At 43.6% G+C, this 18,036-nt stretch overlaps 1 protein-coding gene across 1 annotated transcript in view; it reads left to right on the top strand.

The window, feature by feature from the left end:
* Positions 1-287: 287 nt before the first annotated feature.
* PTPRJ (protein tyrosine phosphatase receptor type J) overlaps positions 288-18,036 on the top strand; it is a 71,714-nt gene continuing 53,965 nt past the window's right edge. The window contains exon 1 of the mRNA XM_065682817.1: positions 288-656. Coding sequence (XP_065538889.1) covers positions 591-656 — 66 coding nt within the window. The 5' untranslated portion in view covers positions 288-590. The remainder of the gene's footprint in view (positions 657-18,036) is intronic.

Genomic DNA, 18,036 nt, shown 5'->3' with positions numbered 1-18,036 from the left:
GATAGAGGACCCCGAGGCCGAGATTTACTTCATTTTACCACCGGCTGCCTATCGCCCATCCCTGAGCGCCACCCCAGTGACCGGGGCGGGCGGTGGGGCACGTCCCGCGGCGCCGCTTCCCCACAGGGCGTGCAGGGAGGCCGGGAAACTTTCGGAGAGAGCCGCTTTCTCGCCTGGCCCTGCGGGAGGAGATGTCAGACGCCGAGAGGGAGGGGTGAGGGCGGGGAAGCGCCAGCCGCAACCCCCGCCCGGGCAAGATGGCCATTTATGCCCTGGGCGAAAGGCCGGCGGGAGCGGCGGCGGAGGGACGTGGCCAGCCCGGCCTTCCGCAGGCAGCCGCGCCGCTCGCCCCTCGCTCCGGCCCGTGCGGGGCTTTCCCCTCGGCGGCGGCTCTAAGGCACGCGCCTTTCCCGTCGGGGAGCGCTAGAGGGAGCGGCGGGAGAGTGAGGCGCCGCAGCCGCCGCCGCCTGTGAGGGCGGTGAAGGGGTGGGACGCCGGGCGGTGCGGGGCGCGCAGCCCGGCCATGTCTCCGGAGGAGGCGGCGTAGGGCTGAGCGGCCGTGCGCGCAGCGGGGAGCGCTCTCCGCCACCATGAGGCGGCTGCTGCCCCTGCCCTGCCTGCTGCTGCTGCTGCTGCTGCTGCTGCTGCTGGCCGAGGTGAGACCGCGGTGCGGGTGGCGGCGTAGGGCGCGGGAGGCGGGGGTTCTGCTGTGCCGCGGCCGCTGGCTGCCGCACCTGCCCTCGCTGGGACCTGCCCCGGCGGCGGTGCCCGCTGCTCTGCGGGTAGGTGTGCAGCCGGTGGGGCAGGTGTGCGGCCGTGCTCGGGCTTTGTCCCGCAGCGGCGTTACCCCTGCCGCCCGGCACAGAAGCGGAGGCGGCGGGTGCTGCGGCGTGGCCCAGTGGAGGCGGCGCTCACCTGGGGCGGGCCGCCGGCGGGATCCCCGCGGCCTCGGCCTCCCCCGGCTCTCTGCGCCTGCCGTTGGGGTCTGAGCCCCGCCTGGCAGCAGTGTGGGGCGACCTCTGGCCGGCACCGGGGGGGATGTGGTGCGGGTATGGCCCTGTGGTACAGCCGTGTGGCTCCTTTCGGGGCACGGAGCTGCCCCGGTTGTTTACCTCGCTGAAAGCTGCCTTAGGTAGAGCCGGGACGGCTCCTGTCTCCTCACTGCTTATTGTAGCCGGCGCTCGTCGTGTCGCTGCTGGTTAATTAGTAATACGTTATTTGTACATTGCCCGTGCTGGTGGTGCACATCAGCCATTGGGAGACAGCCTTCAGGAGCCGTGTGGAGTTTTCACGGGAAAATCCCACCGTGGTGCCCAGAGAGCAGATCTGGGGGTGCAGGGCTGCAGGTCATCAGGAGGCCTCTGCCAGCACACTTTGTTTCAAGCCTTTCCCTGTGCCTGCCTGAGTGTGTTGCAGATATTCTTCCAAGAATGCCTTTGAGTGATGTAAATCAGAATCATTTGCCAGGTGACCTACTCATCGCATGCTGGCGTAGACTTTCACCCCAAGTTTCTCTCTGCTGATACCTTTTTCACATTCCCGTAGGAGGGTTTTATGACTGCTGTGAACTCTAATGTTTTCGGGCTTGCTGAACTTTAGCTTTCAGATGGACCTGCTTGGCCTCTCTGCCTCAATGGTTTCCACTACAGAAGTGTGGACGTGTTTTGGTATGGACCAAGGTGTTCAGTAATCTGCAGGAATAACAGTTTCTCCTGGTCTGTGTTTCCGTCCCACCCTTAGAGCTGCAGAGCAGAACTATACCACTCTTCTAGATTTTTAACTATTCTTTTCCTTATCTTGCATTGCCATCAGCTTGTGATTACAGCCAATGGCTACTCTAAGCCTTTGGTTCCTCTTCCTTTTGTGTCTTGTTGGTTTGGGGTACCTTGCAATGTTTTGTCATTCCATCTCTGTTGTTGTACCAAGCCTAGGTTTAAAAATCTCTTCTGAGTTAGAGCTAAGACTGACTTGGGAATCAAAGTACTCCAACATTTTGGAAAAGCTTAGGGAAGGCCTACATTGTTCTTGGGTATAGCCTTGCAGGCTTGTCCAGGCAACAGGAACCTTATGTGGTTGAAGCAGAGGAACCTTTGTATGAGGATTGTGAGGATTTGCCAGCCATGACCTCTATTATTTTTAGTTTTTCTTCTCAAGCAGGGTATGAAATCTTGTGACATAGTGATCTACCTGTCCTCTAAGACTGGCTCATAATTGGTGTGATGTATAATTAATAATAATAAATAAAGTTAGACCCTCTCCTCAATTACATATTGTTACATTTATGTGTTCACCATCTTGGGACCCAGCTGTGCATCCCATTGACTCCCTGTGAGACCCTAGAGTAGTAGGTCCTGTCATCCACTGGTAATATCAGAGCTCACATCAACGTGCTACAGCACACAAGTCAGATCTGCTAATGTTGCTGTGGCTCAGAATTTTACATGGGAGCTCCCCAGTTCATGGTGTCATGGACTGAAAATTTGGAAGACTGCAGTATTTGATGCCTCAGTTGTGACTTCAGGTGTACCTCTTTATGTGAAGGCTAATGCAAGGAGGTATTAGTTCACAAGACCTCTTAACTGGTGCTCATCAGCACCTTGTGGAGTTTCGAACATTAGAAGCACTTTGTCTCTACAGAGAGATGTTGGGGGGGGGGAAGGCCCCCTAGGAGCTTTTTCCTTAGAGGAATAGGACATAAACCAAGTTATCGCTGGTGATGTAATTCTGCAAATCGTTCATTCGTTTGAAAACACTAAATTTTGGTGTGTTCATTTATGTGGGAAAATTGTGGGGTTTTTATATAGCTCATTAAGATCAGCAATAAGGGTGCAGAATAACGCCTTGCTTGGAGGGAATGTTTGCTCTAAGAGCAAAAGCCTTGTCACCTGTTCCAAGTAGTGTTCATGTGGTCTTGCGCTCTGAAAATGAGGATGGTCTCTAATAGGGAACAGTTTTGCTCTGTGGTGGGTTCTTTGCTCAGATTAAGGCAGATGTGAGAGTTGGCCACTGTAGCTCATGGTGTGGCATGCGTGCGGGTATGGGGCGCAGACTGGGAATATCTGGTAAGGTATTTAGTTGATGTAAGATGCTAGCAGCTGACAAGACTGTCTGGCATGTGGCATGATGCAGTATGCATTACCAGTAAGACTTCTTGCCTCTTGTCTATGGTCTCCCTGCTAGCTCAAGAGAGAAAAAGCATCAAATGGGTGGAAGTGGCTCTTGGCTGGATCTGGCCTCCACTTTGCCCTTCTGATGATTGTGGAGTTGGTAAAGGGACAGTGTTTCTAACACAGGCAGCATTGTTGGCTTGAACACACACAAGGGCTGGGAAGCATCCCAAGCTGTGGAACGGCTGTGTCATGGCAGCTCCTGGGTGGTGTGACAGGCATATGATCTTTCTGTGGTGTCCTTTACTCAAGGATAAGCATCTTCCTTATTTTTAATGAATTACAGCATAGTGGGCAAAGTTGGAGTTCTTAAGAAACAAACCTTGCTCTGTGTTTTTTGTGGGAGCTAATGAGTTGAGGATGGTCATATTAGTGATATGACAACATAACATCTACTATGCAAGGGTTTTAGTCCGTACACTTATAAATGCCTTTTATGTGGACCTAGTAGGTTGTTCTTACAGCTTATTCTGGCACAGAACTCATACTGATACTGTGAGAGTCAATTTTACAGGATTATGACTTAATTACTGAACCAGATTTCCAGCAGAAGAGTTTAAATGAAGCATCATCATATCTGAAATGAGGGCTTCCCGTGTATATATTTTGCATGTCAGTTAATTTCTGTTATATATTGGTCACTGTTAATCATCCTCATTGATTCTTCCCTTGTATGGTACTCTAAATTTTCATTTGCGAAATTATTCTGGGTAATCTTTAGCACATGAAAGAAAAAAATAAAGTTTAAGTACCATCTGGCAAATACCTTCACTGATCTGGAGACCTGAGCAGGCTTGGACTTTCGTAGCGTAGACCACAAGGAGAAGCTGTGGCTGTGGACTGTTTGCTTGTGTCAGAAGAGCTTGGAAATATACTTCTCACCTGTTAGGACAAGTTATTTTTCTGTGATGACTGACACTTGATGCTGAAATGAAAAGGCTTTTGTTTTTGTTTAAAGCTGTAACACAGGTTACTTTCATGTGTGCAACAGGAACACCTTCTGCCATACTCAATAGATGCTTTGTTTCAGAGTGACATGGATGTGCGTAGCTGCATAGGCCAACTGCACATTCCAGCACATTCAGATGGTTTCCAATACTTTGATTTTAGTCTTCAGCAAGCAACACACAACAAAATATCTTCTTCTGCATGTTTGAGATCAGTATTCAGGCCCACAGTGGAAATGTTGTCTGTGCAAACAGCCATGCTATTATTAGTACTTCCTCAATTATGTGAGCTACATGCAAGTCTTTGTTGAGGATTTTCGTGGCATGTAAATTTTTTTGGTTGGAGTTTTTAAATATGAGAGAGAAAAATTGCTACTGTTCTAAAAAAATCTTTGGTTGTTTATTGCTTTAGGGCATAATCCATATAATTTTAATTTATGTATTTCCTTCTTCCTACTAGAATTACAGTGTATCATAGAGCAAGTGTTAGAGAGTGGTTGGGGACTGGGAATTTGATGTTTGTAGGTATGAAACCTGTTAATTTGGGTTTTTTGCTTGACTGATTGAAAGAAGATTCTGATGTGAGCAAAGGAGAGAGAAGCTATTAAAACAGTCACTGACTGCACATCTATCTGGTTGTTAGCCTGATGCCACTGCTTTTAGTTAGATTCCAAAATGTGAATGTAAATAGTACCTTGAACATCATGAAAGGTTGCTGGAACTGTAGGAGGAGCTAGTTGAATTTTCTGTAGCAGAGAGGGCCTACTGCTGTTTAGAAAGGGGAGAGTGAAAGAGAACCATGCCTTAGATGGAACCATCAGTAAAATTAACGTTCAGCAGGAGATGACTATGCAGGGGAGGACTTTAATTATGGGGGGTAAAAGACAGCAAAGTGTAGGTGAGCATGTGCAATATGAAACGTTAGAAAGCAGCGTGTGGGGGGAAAGAGTGATCAGGCATGTGCAGGAAGAACAAAACAGATGCACTTCTCTGAAAGACTGCACCAAGGCTTTTCTCGAAGTGCTTTCCAGCTGTTCCCAAATGTATCTGCACAGAAACAGGCCTCCTGGGGCTATTAATCCAAAATTCCAGGAGAAAAATCCAAGATTAAGTGGGAAGGTATTTCTGTAATCCAGAAAATGGACATGTACATGTGGTCCAACTAGAGCTGGACTGATAAACTTGTGGCCTCATTTGGTTATCTTCTATGCCATTCATGGGCACTAAGTGGAAAAGTCAGGGCAACAGAGTAATGTTCATGTCTTTCCATAAATGTTGTCAGTATCTGGCATGTCACTGAATGTATGATTATTTTCCTACCATTGCCAGGAAATTGGAAGAATCCTGTGGTATTAGAAGCCATGCAGTCTAACCATCAATCTTTTCCCTCTGTGATTTATCTGAGACACCTAGGACCAACACATAAAAGCTTCTTTTTCCACCTATAGAAATGTAATGGGAGAAAATGAAACTTTTTAACTGTGTTGCAGAATAGAGGAAATTGTACCTACAGGAGAAGGAATGATGTTGGCATCTGCTTTGGTACCAGCCCTGTGGGGTCTGTAACTGATCCTGGCTTTAGGTGGTACTTCAGACCAAGTTGGTGTGTGTAGAGAAGGGGGCTAAGGCCTATGTTTGATAAGAGTCCTAATTTGGAGGATAAGTGACCACTGGAAGGATTACCTTTAAGCTGTCCTAGCCAATTAGAAATCTCTTCTTCTCCAGTGCTACACATCTGCTTGTTCTTAGTTTCCTTTTCCTATTCTTCTTGTTCCTCCCGCTTGTTTGGTATGCTCTGGACTTTTCTCATTGTTTTTTACAGTCTTAGCAAAACCAAACAAATAAAAGAAATGCATAGTATGTCTTCGGTGAGTTCCTAATGAATGTAAAATTCTTGTTGTGTACTGCATCTGGAGTTCTACTTTAAACTTTACAGTGGGGGGGGGGTGTTAAATGTTGGGTTGGGTGTTTGTTTATTGGAAAGATTTCATGGTATTTTGGTTGATTGGTTTGTCTTTGTGGTGTTCAGGAGAATGTTATGTGCTGTAGTACTGCTTACTGTACACCATATGGGCAAGGGACTGAGGAATAAGTTGTGCGAATTTCACCTCTTTCCCCTCTTGAAGGTAAGAAATTTCTGCTTCTGAGACTGCAAAAAACATCAAGTGAAGACTTGAACGTCAGGTCTGGAGCTGTACTGTAAATTAGTCTGTCTGTTGTGGCCTTGTAAACAGATGCAGTCTCTCAGCATATCCACTTTGGAGACTGTGGGTGTCTGAGAAAGGGCGAGGGTGACATCTGGCCCGGGCTCCGTGAGTGGTTCTCCTTTGAGCCAGAAGGTGCTGGTGCCCTCTCTCCTGACACAGCCCAGGTGAGATGAGGGACTTAAGTGCCTGGGAGCTTTTCCTTGTTAGGATTTTACAGTTTGTATGTAAAACACAGCTGGCTGTGATTAGGTGTATTCTCAGATTAATTCCTTACTTCCTTTTGGTAATATTTTGATAGTTTTTTTGTCTGCCAGCTTGTAAGGAGCTGGGTTTAACCTAGCTTGAATGGCACTGCTCCCTAAAGAGGGGGTTATTTGTGCAAATCAGCTTTGTAGAAGCCCAGCCTGTCCCTGGTCATTGAGAGACTGTAGCCTGTGCACTTGGATTCTGTTAGTTAGAGCATTTTCAATAAGCTTCCTTGTTTATTTTGTTATATATACACATAGACTTGCCAGCAGTGATCTGTTATTTCTAATATCTGGTTTTGAGTCCTCATTTTCCAATTACAATTTCTAGCAACTCTGTTCCTGGAAATAAGGAGAGTGGCATGCAACGGGCAGGTGGGTGCCCAGCCGGAGTGTTGGCTCTAGAGTGCTGTACTGCCTCACGAGACAGGAGGATGTTGCAAAGGATGGTCAGCAGGTTGTGGCCAGAGAAAGGGGCAGCTTCGTTCTGGGGTCGGCCAACCTGCATACGCAGCAACGCATGGGACCATCTGCGACACCGCAGACTGTGAAAGCTTCCTGCTGCCTCCCTCTAGTGCTTGTTGTGCATGCGATGTTAATAGTCCCTGCAGATAATGGAGGTTGCCTCTTTTTGCTGCCTGTCCTCCCCAGGGCTTCCTCATGCCCGAAGCGGCTTAGCCAGCTGATTCCCTCTGATTTGTGTTTTGAAGTGGAGAGGGCAAGGAGGATGCTAGGGTGAGAGCAAGGTACAGCTTTGGCTGTGAAAGAGAAGGGTGTCCACCCTTGCCCTCTGGGATGCAGGGGAAAGAAGTGCACATTAGTAGTTTCATTGTAGCAGAAAGTAGCACTGTAGAACCATCCAAAGGTTTTGACTCAGCGTTGCCAGTGGTTTTATTAACAGTATTAGGCATGGCATGGGTTCAGTGTACTTTTTAAACATTAAAATGTGACTTGTTCTGACAGCTAGTGTGAAGGGAAAAAATGGGTGCCTGTGGCTGGCATCAAATTTACATATGCAAAATTGTATTATGTTTATTAAGGGAATTTAGGATTTTCATCCTTTTATGATCATGCTCAGTTATTATCTCCAGTGCTATGGGAACTTTATATACCTATAAATGCTTCAAACTGAGGGGGAAATAAAATGAATGGTGATAATTTGGTAGGGTCCTTTTAGGTCATCAAATTTTGGTTTCTTTTATTATTTTTCTCCAGTGAAAGCAGATATGGGAATTCTAATATAATCCTGGTGCCACACACATCATAATCACCTATTGATAACCAAATTTGGATTTGGAGAAATTGACAGCTCATGGCTTTCCTGCTACACGAATTATGCTTTCTAATTCTAGTGTTCTTTCAGTCTTCTTGTGGGATCAACCACTTCTAACACTAGGCTTGGATTTCAATACTTACTAAAATGTACTTGTTCTGGTCAATTCCAGTGCAATTTAATTTTTTCGCAAAGTAGGCTGTGCCTGATTAACTGAGGTCTTTGATGGTTTCACCTTCTATGGATTTATACTTTTTTTTTTGTACAGGGGGAATACAAGAAGCATAGACACAGTTTTGTTCCCACAGTCTTTGTAAATGTGTATCTTCAAGAAAACTGGAAGAAAAAACCAAACCCAAAAGCAAGCTCTTTCTTTGGGGAAGTTCATTAACTTCAATTTGGTTTGTGTAATGCTCTGGGGGGTATTCACCTCTAAGATCTAGTTCCGTGCAGCTGGGCATCAGGGAGTTATAAGCAGTTCAGCTTTGAGGTCAGGATATGGCCTTTTTAGCTGGCATACTGTGGATGCCACAGACACAAGCGTAATATTTTAAACTGGGAATTTCCAAGAGATGTATCTGACAGTTGAAGAAAAGAGGCTGACATACTCTCACATGAGTTAAAGGGGCAGCTTTAACACCTGCAGAATGAGAATACTTAGTTTTTTCAGTGTCTCTCTGCAGTTCAAAATCCTATTTCTGGAAATATTTTTGAGCTGGAAATAAAAATGGGAAGAGTTTTGTGAAAGTTTGTTTAGCTTTTAAGTGACTAATAGACTAGCCAGTTGTTCTTCTAATGGACCTTGTACTGGTTTTAAAACTTTTCTTACAACCAACTGAAAAAGTACACTGTGATACTATTAAATTGAACTTGAATGATCAATGATAAATTAAATGTGTTGCCACACCCATGTTAAAATAATTGAAACCATCTCTAAGTACATGCAAAGCATTAGTAGATGTTGGTATTGTGAGCATGTTAACTGAAATTCAATTTTAAGACATAATTATGGGAAAGGACAAGGCTGTAAAATCTGGAATTATATCTGTTGGCCCATTGTCCTTTTATCTCCATAACAATGCAGGTAATTGTATGTATATAACAAATCTCAACAATGCTCTCCTTTGTCCCTATTAAAGGAAAGAAATTTTTCCTTTGTCTGTAACTTATCAAGGACTTGCATTTGGAGATATTAAAATTTCTGGGAGAGAGTAACAAATAAAAAAGCTAGCCAGGTAACAGAAGCAAATAATTATAAGAAAAAATACTTTTATGTGTCGAATCCATTTGGAAACAGGTATATTTACCATTTTTACGGTTACAGATTATATATTATTATAAAGTGTTCATCTGTTTCTTCCTAAGACAAAACCTTAATGGCCAGTGTTCTCCAGCACCAAGTCAGTGCAGTTTTCTTCTTGTTTCTTTCTCCAGCTGTAATGATTTTTCATTATTGCTGTAAGGGAGTTGATCTAAAATATAGATGTCTTAAGACAATGTAATTTTTTTTAATGTGGATTTGAGACTGTGTAATGAAAGTGTAATTGCTTTTGTTGTGAATGCGTGCCCCATTCCTCTGTAACATTCTAATTTCTGGTCTCTGCTATACACTTGTGAAAGATCCACATTAAAAAAGCTAATAATTAATGCTCTGTGTTCATGAAATTGAAAGCTTAAAATATTTGAAAAAAGCAGATATATTCTCAACTAACTTTATAATCATATAACCTGCTTTTAAAAAAATAATAAAAACTAAATAATCCCCTAACCAGGCATTATATGCTTTTGATGATTAAAGCATATAATTAGTTAATTGTAGTCTTTATTAAGCTAACTTTCTTTTTCTTTCTTGTCTGTAATGTTTTGCAAAGTACTGACAGTGCTGGTGAGAGTATATGTGCTGAGCTCTAGCCAGCAGCAAATATTTGCAGGTGGATGCAATATCTGGAACAGCCGTAAGCGGTACTCATTTCCCAGTACTACAAGACAGGACTATGGTATGTGGTTTAACTGGTATTTATTCAACTATTGTCTTCTGACTCAGTCTTCATACTTCTAAATGTATCTGTTCAACTGTTTCCTGGTTCAGTGAACAGAAGGCCAGAGCTGCTAAGCGGAGTGTACTTCTCCCTCTTCTCCACCACAGTGATCTCCTGATAATTGAGCCTAGTTCTCTTTATGGTGAAATTGGTGAGGATGTCTTCTAAGAGGTGCAAATAAAATGGTTCTTTTCTAAATTCTGAAAGTTTGAGCAGCCTACAAAAAAACCCTAAACCTAAACCCAAAATTATTTCTCCTTTCTATTCACTTGCACTACTTTGTTTTTTGACTTGTAGGAAGGGACTGCTGTTTCTCCAGCAGCAGTTCTGGGTGATTTACAGAACAGCCCCTTGTTCCATCCTAGCAAACCCATTGCTTGCTTGCAATGTTGTTACCAGCCAAAAGGTCATTTCTGATAACCTTCTCTGTGCCCTGTATGCTTATGTGCAAAATTCTGTGCTGTGCATTTATGGTTTGGCTTGTAAGCAGTGTGTGCAGTGATTCTCCCTATGCCTAAATTTTAAGGCTGACACAGTTGCTACTTTTTATTTATTTACCAGCTCCTCTTCAGGGTAAGAAGAATAGTAAGTTGTAATGCTCAACTCTGCCAAAGTTGCTGCAGGTGATGTGAGTGTTCCTGCAAATTGGCTGCCTTCTCTTCTGAATGATACTGTTTTTTCCTCTGGGATAAAAAAAAAAATAAAAGGGAAGTGAAAAAGAAATGTATGCCTCATGTGCAGATGTTTATTCAGAGTCATTGCTACATGCACTATTTGTCACTACTGTCTTCAGATTGCATGAAAATTAATTCCAGCTATGCTAATCTAAGATTTACAGTGAAAAACGGACAGCTGAATATTTTAGTCTCTTCCTGAAGAAATGTATGGAAAAGTTAGGAGGTAAGTTACTGCCAAACTTCAGTTTCCCTTTTGAGCAAAGGCCTTTTACTTTTGCTGTCCTGAAGTCAGGCATTTGCTGCTCCATCTTCCAGGGAGTCTGTAGGACTTCTGAAACCCTGCTAGAGTTTGGAAGATTAAGTTAATGGCTGAGGAGTTTTAGGACTTGCAGTAGGTTGGGCTGTTGAGATTTGTCTGAGGACATAGGAGCTGCTCACCTGCCGCCCCTCACATTTTCTCTTTATCCTTTCCTCCCTTTTCTTGCACTGGCTGTGTTTGTGACCTGGAGGTTGTAAATGCCATGTGATGTGCATTTGTACATGGCTAAAAAATTTTGATGGGGTTAGGACGCCTGGCAATGACTTTAAAAAAGAAATCTTTCTCAGTCACCAGGTGCATTTAGACAGTCAACATAGTGCCCCACCACATCTGTCTTCACCAGGATTCACTTCTGCACACAAACTGTGTCAAAAATGAGAGCCGAAGGGGAAAAAAAAAACTTCCCTTGCACAACATCCTGTGTTTTGTGAATACAGTATTCCTTTTTGGTCATGAATGGGTTATAAATCAGACAAAAGCTGGGTTGTGGGGTCTTGTTCCTTTCTTCTCTAAGTGAATCGGTTAATTCTTAGTGGGTTTGTAGACACGAAAAGGCATTCCTTACATTGGGCACAGATGGGGAAGGATTTCTTGTGCTGTGAGATAGACATTCACCTTAAGACACAGGGCAGCCTGTGATAAACTACTTAAGTGCTTGGGAAAAGGGGCTAGGAGTTTGACTGAGGCAGTACAAAACCTTGGCAGGCATTTAGCAGAACAGCAAATTTTATTCTGGATTCTCAGTGTGTCATGCAGCAAGTCAAGTTGTGAAACAGCTACTTAGAGCAAGTGGGGGCAGCACGTGGGATTGGGATGCTAGGGAGCAAACTGACCCTGTGAAAGGATTGTATATGGCTGTGCAGATCGTGTTGACAAATCAAGGCTAAAGATAACACCCCTTATATTGAAATGGTGCAGAAAGCACTATGTTACTAAAATGTCTGCTTTGTAAATGGCTACCATCAGGCTGTTCAAGCTCCAAACTGTGTATATTATACATAACTCAAATAAACCTGGTTGTTTCCTTTGATTACACAGCAAATCCTTCTTTTTTGCTGAGAAAGAGAGAAAGAAAACCCACAGTCTGTTTCTGGATGTCCCATAGTGCAGTGACTGGTCTGTGGGCAGTCTGTGGTTTGTAAGCATTGGGTGGTGTTTGGAGGACTCTAATTTGAGATGTTCCTATTCCTGCTTTAATGCAATGAAGGGAGCTAAATGAGAACAGTGTGTGGGTGCAGCTGAGGAGGACATGGAAGCAAGTGTATGAGTGGCTAATTGAGTTCTGGGTGTAAGCACTCTTTCATCATGACCATCGCTATGAAACCAAAAGCAAAGACAAGTTCCTTCAGAAAAGGAAGTAGATTGTTGGGGGAGGACGATGAGTAAACACAGAATGCATATGAAGAACAAGACTGCTGCAGCCTACTCAAGTTCACAGTGTGTATCAACTGTTGAAGCAGTGCACAAGTCTGTGCTCTGTCATTGCACAGAGCTAATCCGTATTCATCTCTGAAATAAAACTGACCAGCCCGCCTCTTGCTTTTTAATTAGACCCTGTTCGGATGAGACATCTCTTCCTGAAATGAAAGATAAAATTCACTCTGCCCACCCTCAGACCTTTGCACACTTGACAGCTGTGATAACATAACACTATCCCCTGTAATTTGGATACTGCTTAAAAGTGGTAGAAGGCATTTCTAGACATCTAGTGTTGAACTTGCAGGCTTTTGCTACATGAGGTTACCAGCTGTACGCTGCTTTGAATGAGGTGATGATAATCGGTGTGTGCTGATGGTGAAAACTAGTTTGAGAGCTTAAGGAGGAGTGAGCCTGTCTGATTCATCTGCTGCACTACACAGTAGCAAAATCTCCAGTCTCTACGGTTACGGCTATTGAGGGGAGGATGTGATAGGTATTACTGTCTGCTTGTATATATATTTCAGGTTATTGCTTGAAGCTCCCTAGCTAAGAGTGGGGTTACCTTGCTTGTTGGTGATAAAACCACATAGGAAGACAGTCTCTGTTCTGAAATGCCCAAATGTGTGTTATTTTAAGCATGCACATGTACAAACACAGTCTGTATTTAGGGAACATTTCTGCAGCTGCAAAATTTATCTCTGAAAAGCTAGGAAGTGTTGGAATTAAAGCAGCCCATTTGACTTTAATATGCCTGTTCCCAAAGGATGGAGGCAGGGTCCAGAGTGTGTGCTCTTCTCCCCCTCACCATGTTTAGCTCCTGTTGCTCAGTGCCAGCACCCTCATGAGAAGGAGCTGTTGGAGAAGCTTCAGCTCGCCAGAATGCATTTTGTGATGAAGACACAGGATGTCCCTGCGCAGGTCCCCCTATGCAGCCTTGCAAGAAGCATGTTTCCCCAATTTGATTTTGATTCAGCTTTTGAAGATGAGGTGGGAGCCTGCCAAACTGTCATGTGGAGGCATTGCAGCCAAGAGGGTGCCTGGTACCAGAGGTGACCCACTGGGTGCCCTGCTGACTGGGATCCTGTCCCATAGGATCAACTTCCTGACTTGGCCTTGGACCTATCTCATTTCTACAGACATGGCTGGTGATCATAACCATGATCTGAGCCTGGGTACCATTCACTGCAGGACCTGCCCTACTTGGGTACCATGGTAATGCACGTATAGCTGGTAGAGCTTCTGCCTTCAGCTTTGCTATCCTGCTTGTCTCCCTGCTCTGCCTTCCCTTCCTCCCCATGTGTCTTCCTCACATGTGTCTTATTTCACCTAATTTTAACCCATCCTTCCTTTTCCCCACTGTTCCTCTCTTTCCATGTATAGGATGGTTAGGGTTGCTTACAGAGCATCTTTCAGTGCTTGATTTAGCTTAGTTGTTCTGCAAGTAGCTTTGTGCTGCATTTGTTCCCTTCTGCTGCAGTTCCACAAAGGCTCCATTAGGCACAAATCAATTAGGACTTTTCATTTTGATATCCCACGTGTTTCTCATGTACATTTTTCCCAGTAACAGCCAAGGCTGACTTAGTGAAGGGAAGACTGAAGGGGTCGGGGAAAGTCCATTTAGTGTCAGACCATAAGAAAGAAAAAGGTCACTGGGGTGTTTAGTAATAGTATAGCAGTGTGTTTTCCTTCATTCTCATTTTCTCAATGCTTTCAGTCATTTTGGCTGCAACGTGTCATAATTAAGCAAATTATGTGCCGGCATCTGGCTAAATATGTCTTAAAAATTCCCTCCAAATTGAAGTACTTGGGGTGAGTTTGAGCAAAGGAAAGCGGTCTTCTGCTAGGAAAGTCTGTGCAGTGTCACGTTACACCCTGTGCTGTTACCATTCAGACTTGTCGTTTAAGTAATTGACCTTGATTTTCAGAGCTTTGGTGTCTTCATGCAAGACCGCTGTTCCTACTTTTCCGTCTTGTCTTGCTGCAGGCATTTGTCCCCAGCTGAGCTCTCTGATTTTGGATGCACAGTGTGCTTGGGCATCCTCAGATATAGCAATCACTACGGTGATGCTTTGATGAAATCTCTGAGCACACCTGAGAGGGGCTACCTCAGCAGAGCTGTGCCACAGCCCATTGTCGTAACTATCCCTCCCTAAATTCTCCCTTCTCTGGACCAAATAATCCTGTTATAACTCAGAGTAGGTGAAAGCTCCGCCCATTCTGTAAAATCTTTGAGTCTTCCTAATGCAAGTGTGGATGGTCTTTCTCATAGTGATCTCGTTTCTAAATCAAGCGTATCCAGTTTCCTAGTTTTCTCTCTATCTTTGTAACTGCAATTTGTCAGTTGTTTTGATCGCAGATCCTTCCCAAATGGCCCCATCTTATACACGGTTCCCTTTTTTATGTTACTTTAGGAATATGGCTATTTTCATATTTTAGCATTTTCATCAATATGAATCTCCAGAGTATTATTTCCCTTTTAAAAAGCCTATTTCCAAAATTCAGTCCTGTTCTTTACATCTTTCTCTCCCCCCTTTCCTCTTCTGCCCACATCTCAAGTAAAATTTTAGGTATGTGGGTGGAATGGGTTTTAGTAATGTGGGGGAAGTGGATGGTTACATGCAGCAGTGATGAGAAGGAAAAAATACCTGCGTAATATCGTGACAAAATGTTTGTCACAGAACTTGGATTGTAATTCCACATGGCAAATGGTGCAGCTTCCACCCAAATTTTTTTGTCATGCTTGTCTTCATTTTCGCATACGCATGTCACAGAATGGTTTGGTTTAATTTGTATTTATTTAGTTTGCCAAGGAGGAGGAGGGTGTTTTAATTGAAAGTAAAAATTCCTGTGAACCATATGCCTTATTTTTCAGTCAGCTCTAATTAAATTTCTTTTCCCTCCCTTATGTAGAGTTGTTTCCTCTTTGCATGCATAAGTAAGAACTTAGTGTGGGAGATCCCCTTCATTGTTATCATGTCATGGTCCTCTTTTATGATTTTACAGTTCCCTCTGTGTTAATCAGACATGGTACCAAAGATTGTGATTACAAACAAGCTCTTTAAATGGAAAGACATTGTGGTAGGTTAAATATTAATTCTGTAAGTGCTTTGGTCAGTATTTCAGAGTGATAATGTGGATTATCACTGAACCCCCCCTAGAAAGCTTCTGTTCATAAATGTGGACAGCAAGGCATGAGGGTCTGAAGTAACGCAGTGAACTGATGATGCACAGCTCGGACTTTCTGAATTTCAGTGTTGCTATGTAATTGCAAGAAGACCCTGATCTTGTATTCTCTTTCTGCCAGAAAGTCATGTTTAATGCTAGTCAGCTTTTGTGTAACTATAAAATAACAGGATACTTTTAGTAACATTAGCAAGCATATATGTGTGTGTGTGTATCTAAATGGCTGTGTATACACACACATATACATTTGTAAATATGAAACAGGAGAGAAGAAATGAGCCTTTAGTGAGAAATAATTTATTTTGGTATTTAGTTCTGTTTGTTTAGTATCAAGTATTGTTTGAAAGGGGCAAAAGGAAAAGGAACTGTGTGTTGAGATAAGCAGTAGGGGAATAATAATAAAAAAAAGATATGTACTTGGCTTAAGTGATGTCCAGACTTACTGTGATATTTTCCAGGCACTGGTATTTTCCTTTCTTATTAAGATGATGAACAGTTGATTTTTGTTGAGTCTACAAAATAACAAAATGAACCACAATATAATACACTTAGTACTGTTCCTGAAATACACGTTTGAATGCACTGTTTTACTCATCATTTGTGTTTAAAGAGGAGCCTTGTTATAGCAGGTTTTAACTTCTACAACTTATTAGGGAGCCATTAGCTTGACAAATAACCATGTGATTAATTGCAGGGAAAAAAATTGGTGAGTTGAATAGAGAAGTACTTGAATGCTTTCACCTTAGGTACTTATAATGAATTTTATCAGTAGAACATGCCAGTGTTATTTCAGCAGCTTTTCTGTTTCTGTTAAATTGACTTGGGCAGGATGTCTCTTCACGGGCATTTTGTGTACCCGCATCTCTGCAATTGGTGGAAAAATCGAGAGCTTCTTTCAGCCCCAGCATCCCCACTGTTGATGCGGCTGCCTGGGAAGCAGGGCTGGGGAGCTGCTGGGGATGATGTAGTGGTGTCTATTTGCAAGTGTGGGTTTGACATGGGTGTCTGTGAGCTCAGGAGTCCCTTGCTAGGCTGGTATGTCTCCAGTCCATATCCTTCATTGGTGTCAAGTAGATGTGTTGCAAATATGCCAGGGTGGGGGAATGGAAAAATGGGATGAATTGCCTGGGGTTCAGTATCAGCAGAGAAAGTTTTCATTGCCAAAGTGAAGCCTTGGTAACTCACTTTCTACCCAGCCCATCTGGGAATGGGGAATTTGGGTTTCTCTAATACCCAGCCTCTGCTAGTTTGGGTCCCAGGAGCTACGGCTCATTATGTGTTGATTTAACAAGGTGTCATCTATGTTCAGACTCCAGGAGACTGTTCTCTGAAGCTTTTGATCGCATATCTGTCTGCTTTATCTGGATGCTGCTGCTGTGAGCTTCCAACTGCAAGCAAATGGTTTTTGGAGAAAAGTGGGGTTAAAAAAAATGCGTGATGAGTTTTATGTTTGTAATTGAGGATGTATTATTTTCCTGTGAAAATACAGTCTATGAAAATTCAAGCCTCAGTCTGCTATGACATGGTAGAAAATGACTTATCTTGTACTGATAGAGCTCCAAAGAGGTTGGTTGCAAAGTCCGAACATCTCCAGGTACATAAATAATGTCATATTATCTTATCATGGTCTAGGCTCATGTTGCCTTCAAATATGAAAAGTACATAATATTGCTTATTTAAAATCTTTCTTTTCAAAAGGCATGTGCCAAGAAGCAGTGTCCTGGGGAGGAAAAAGTTCAGTTGTAACCGGAGGGATTTTTTTTTTTATTAGCAGAATTGTTTGTGAATGAGCAATGGAGATGGTGACCTACAGGGTTTACAAAATGTGGGAATCTGCCTGTCTAGCCAGTACTATAAATAAATGAGAGAGGCTTTTGAAAGACTTTTTGTCAGCATGATATACATTATTTTGTTTCAGCAGTCTTCTTTGGTCTACAAACTCTGTTCTGTATGTGATGCTATTTATAAACTGGGGTGGAGGGAAGAGTCTTTGGGAGTGGGTGATTCACAGGCACAAAATAGGGCCATAAACAGTGTTAACACTGTGGCATAATCTGATAGAATCAGAAGCTTAGACAAAGAGTGCAATACTGTTGCTCACTGGCACGGTTGTATGGCAGCTTTTCTCCCTTTCTGCTGACCTGCTCTGACTTGCCAAAAATGCTATCTAGTTTCATTTTCACAGGGGCCCAACACGGAGTTGCCCAAGGTTAACCTAAGGGTAGTGCTATGGCTTGGTCTTTTGCATGGAGGCTCTCATGCCTGACCTGTCTGAAGAGTACGTCACTGCTGACTTTGTGGGATGTGGCAGGGGAGTTGCCAAGCCTCCTGGGAAGTTTGGTGGCTGTCTCCTCTGCACCCTGGCCAGGGGTAGCTGCAAAGAGCTTGGGTTCACAGCCAAAGGTGGATCAGTGTTCGTATCACAGCCTGTGAGCTGGGGTGATGAATTATGGATATGTGTTCCCTCCTGTTGTTCATTTTGTGGGCTCTAGCAGAGGATATGGGATGGAGTGTTTAGCAAAATTTCCTGGAGCTTGCCTGTGTCTACACTGAGGGAGAG

Source organism: Lathamus discolor, chromosome 6 (assembly GCF_037157495.1).
Source record: "Lathamus discolor isolate bLatDis1 chromosome 6, bLatDis1.hap1, whole genome shotgun sequence".
In the NCBI taxonomy this organism is placed as follows: Eukaryota; Metazoa; Chordata; class Aves; order Psittaciformes; family Psittacidae; genus Lathamus; species Lathamus discolor.
The sequence above is the reverse complement of the archived record's forward strand: the minus strand, read 5'-3'. Positions and strand labels throughout refer to the sequence as shown.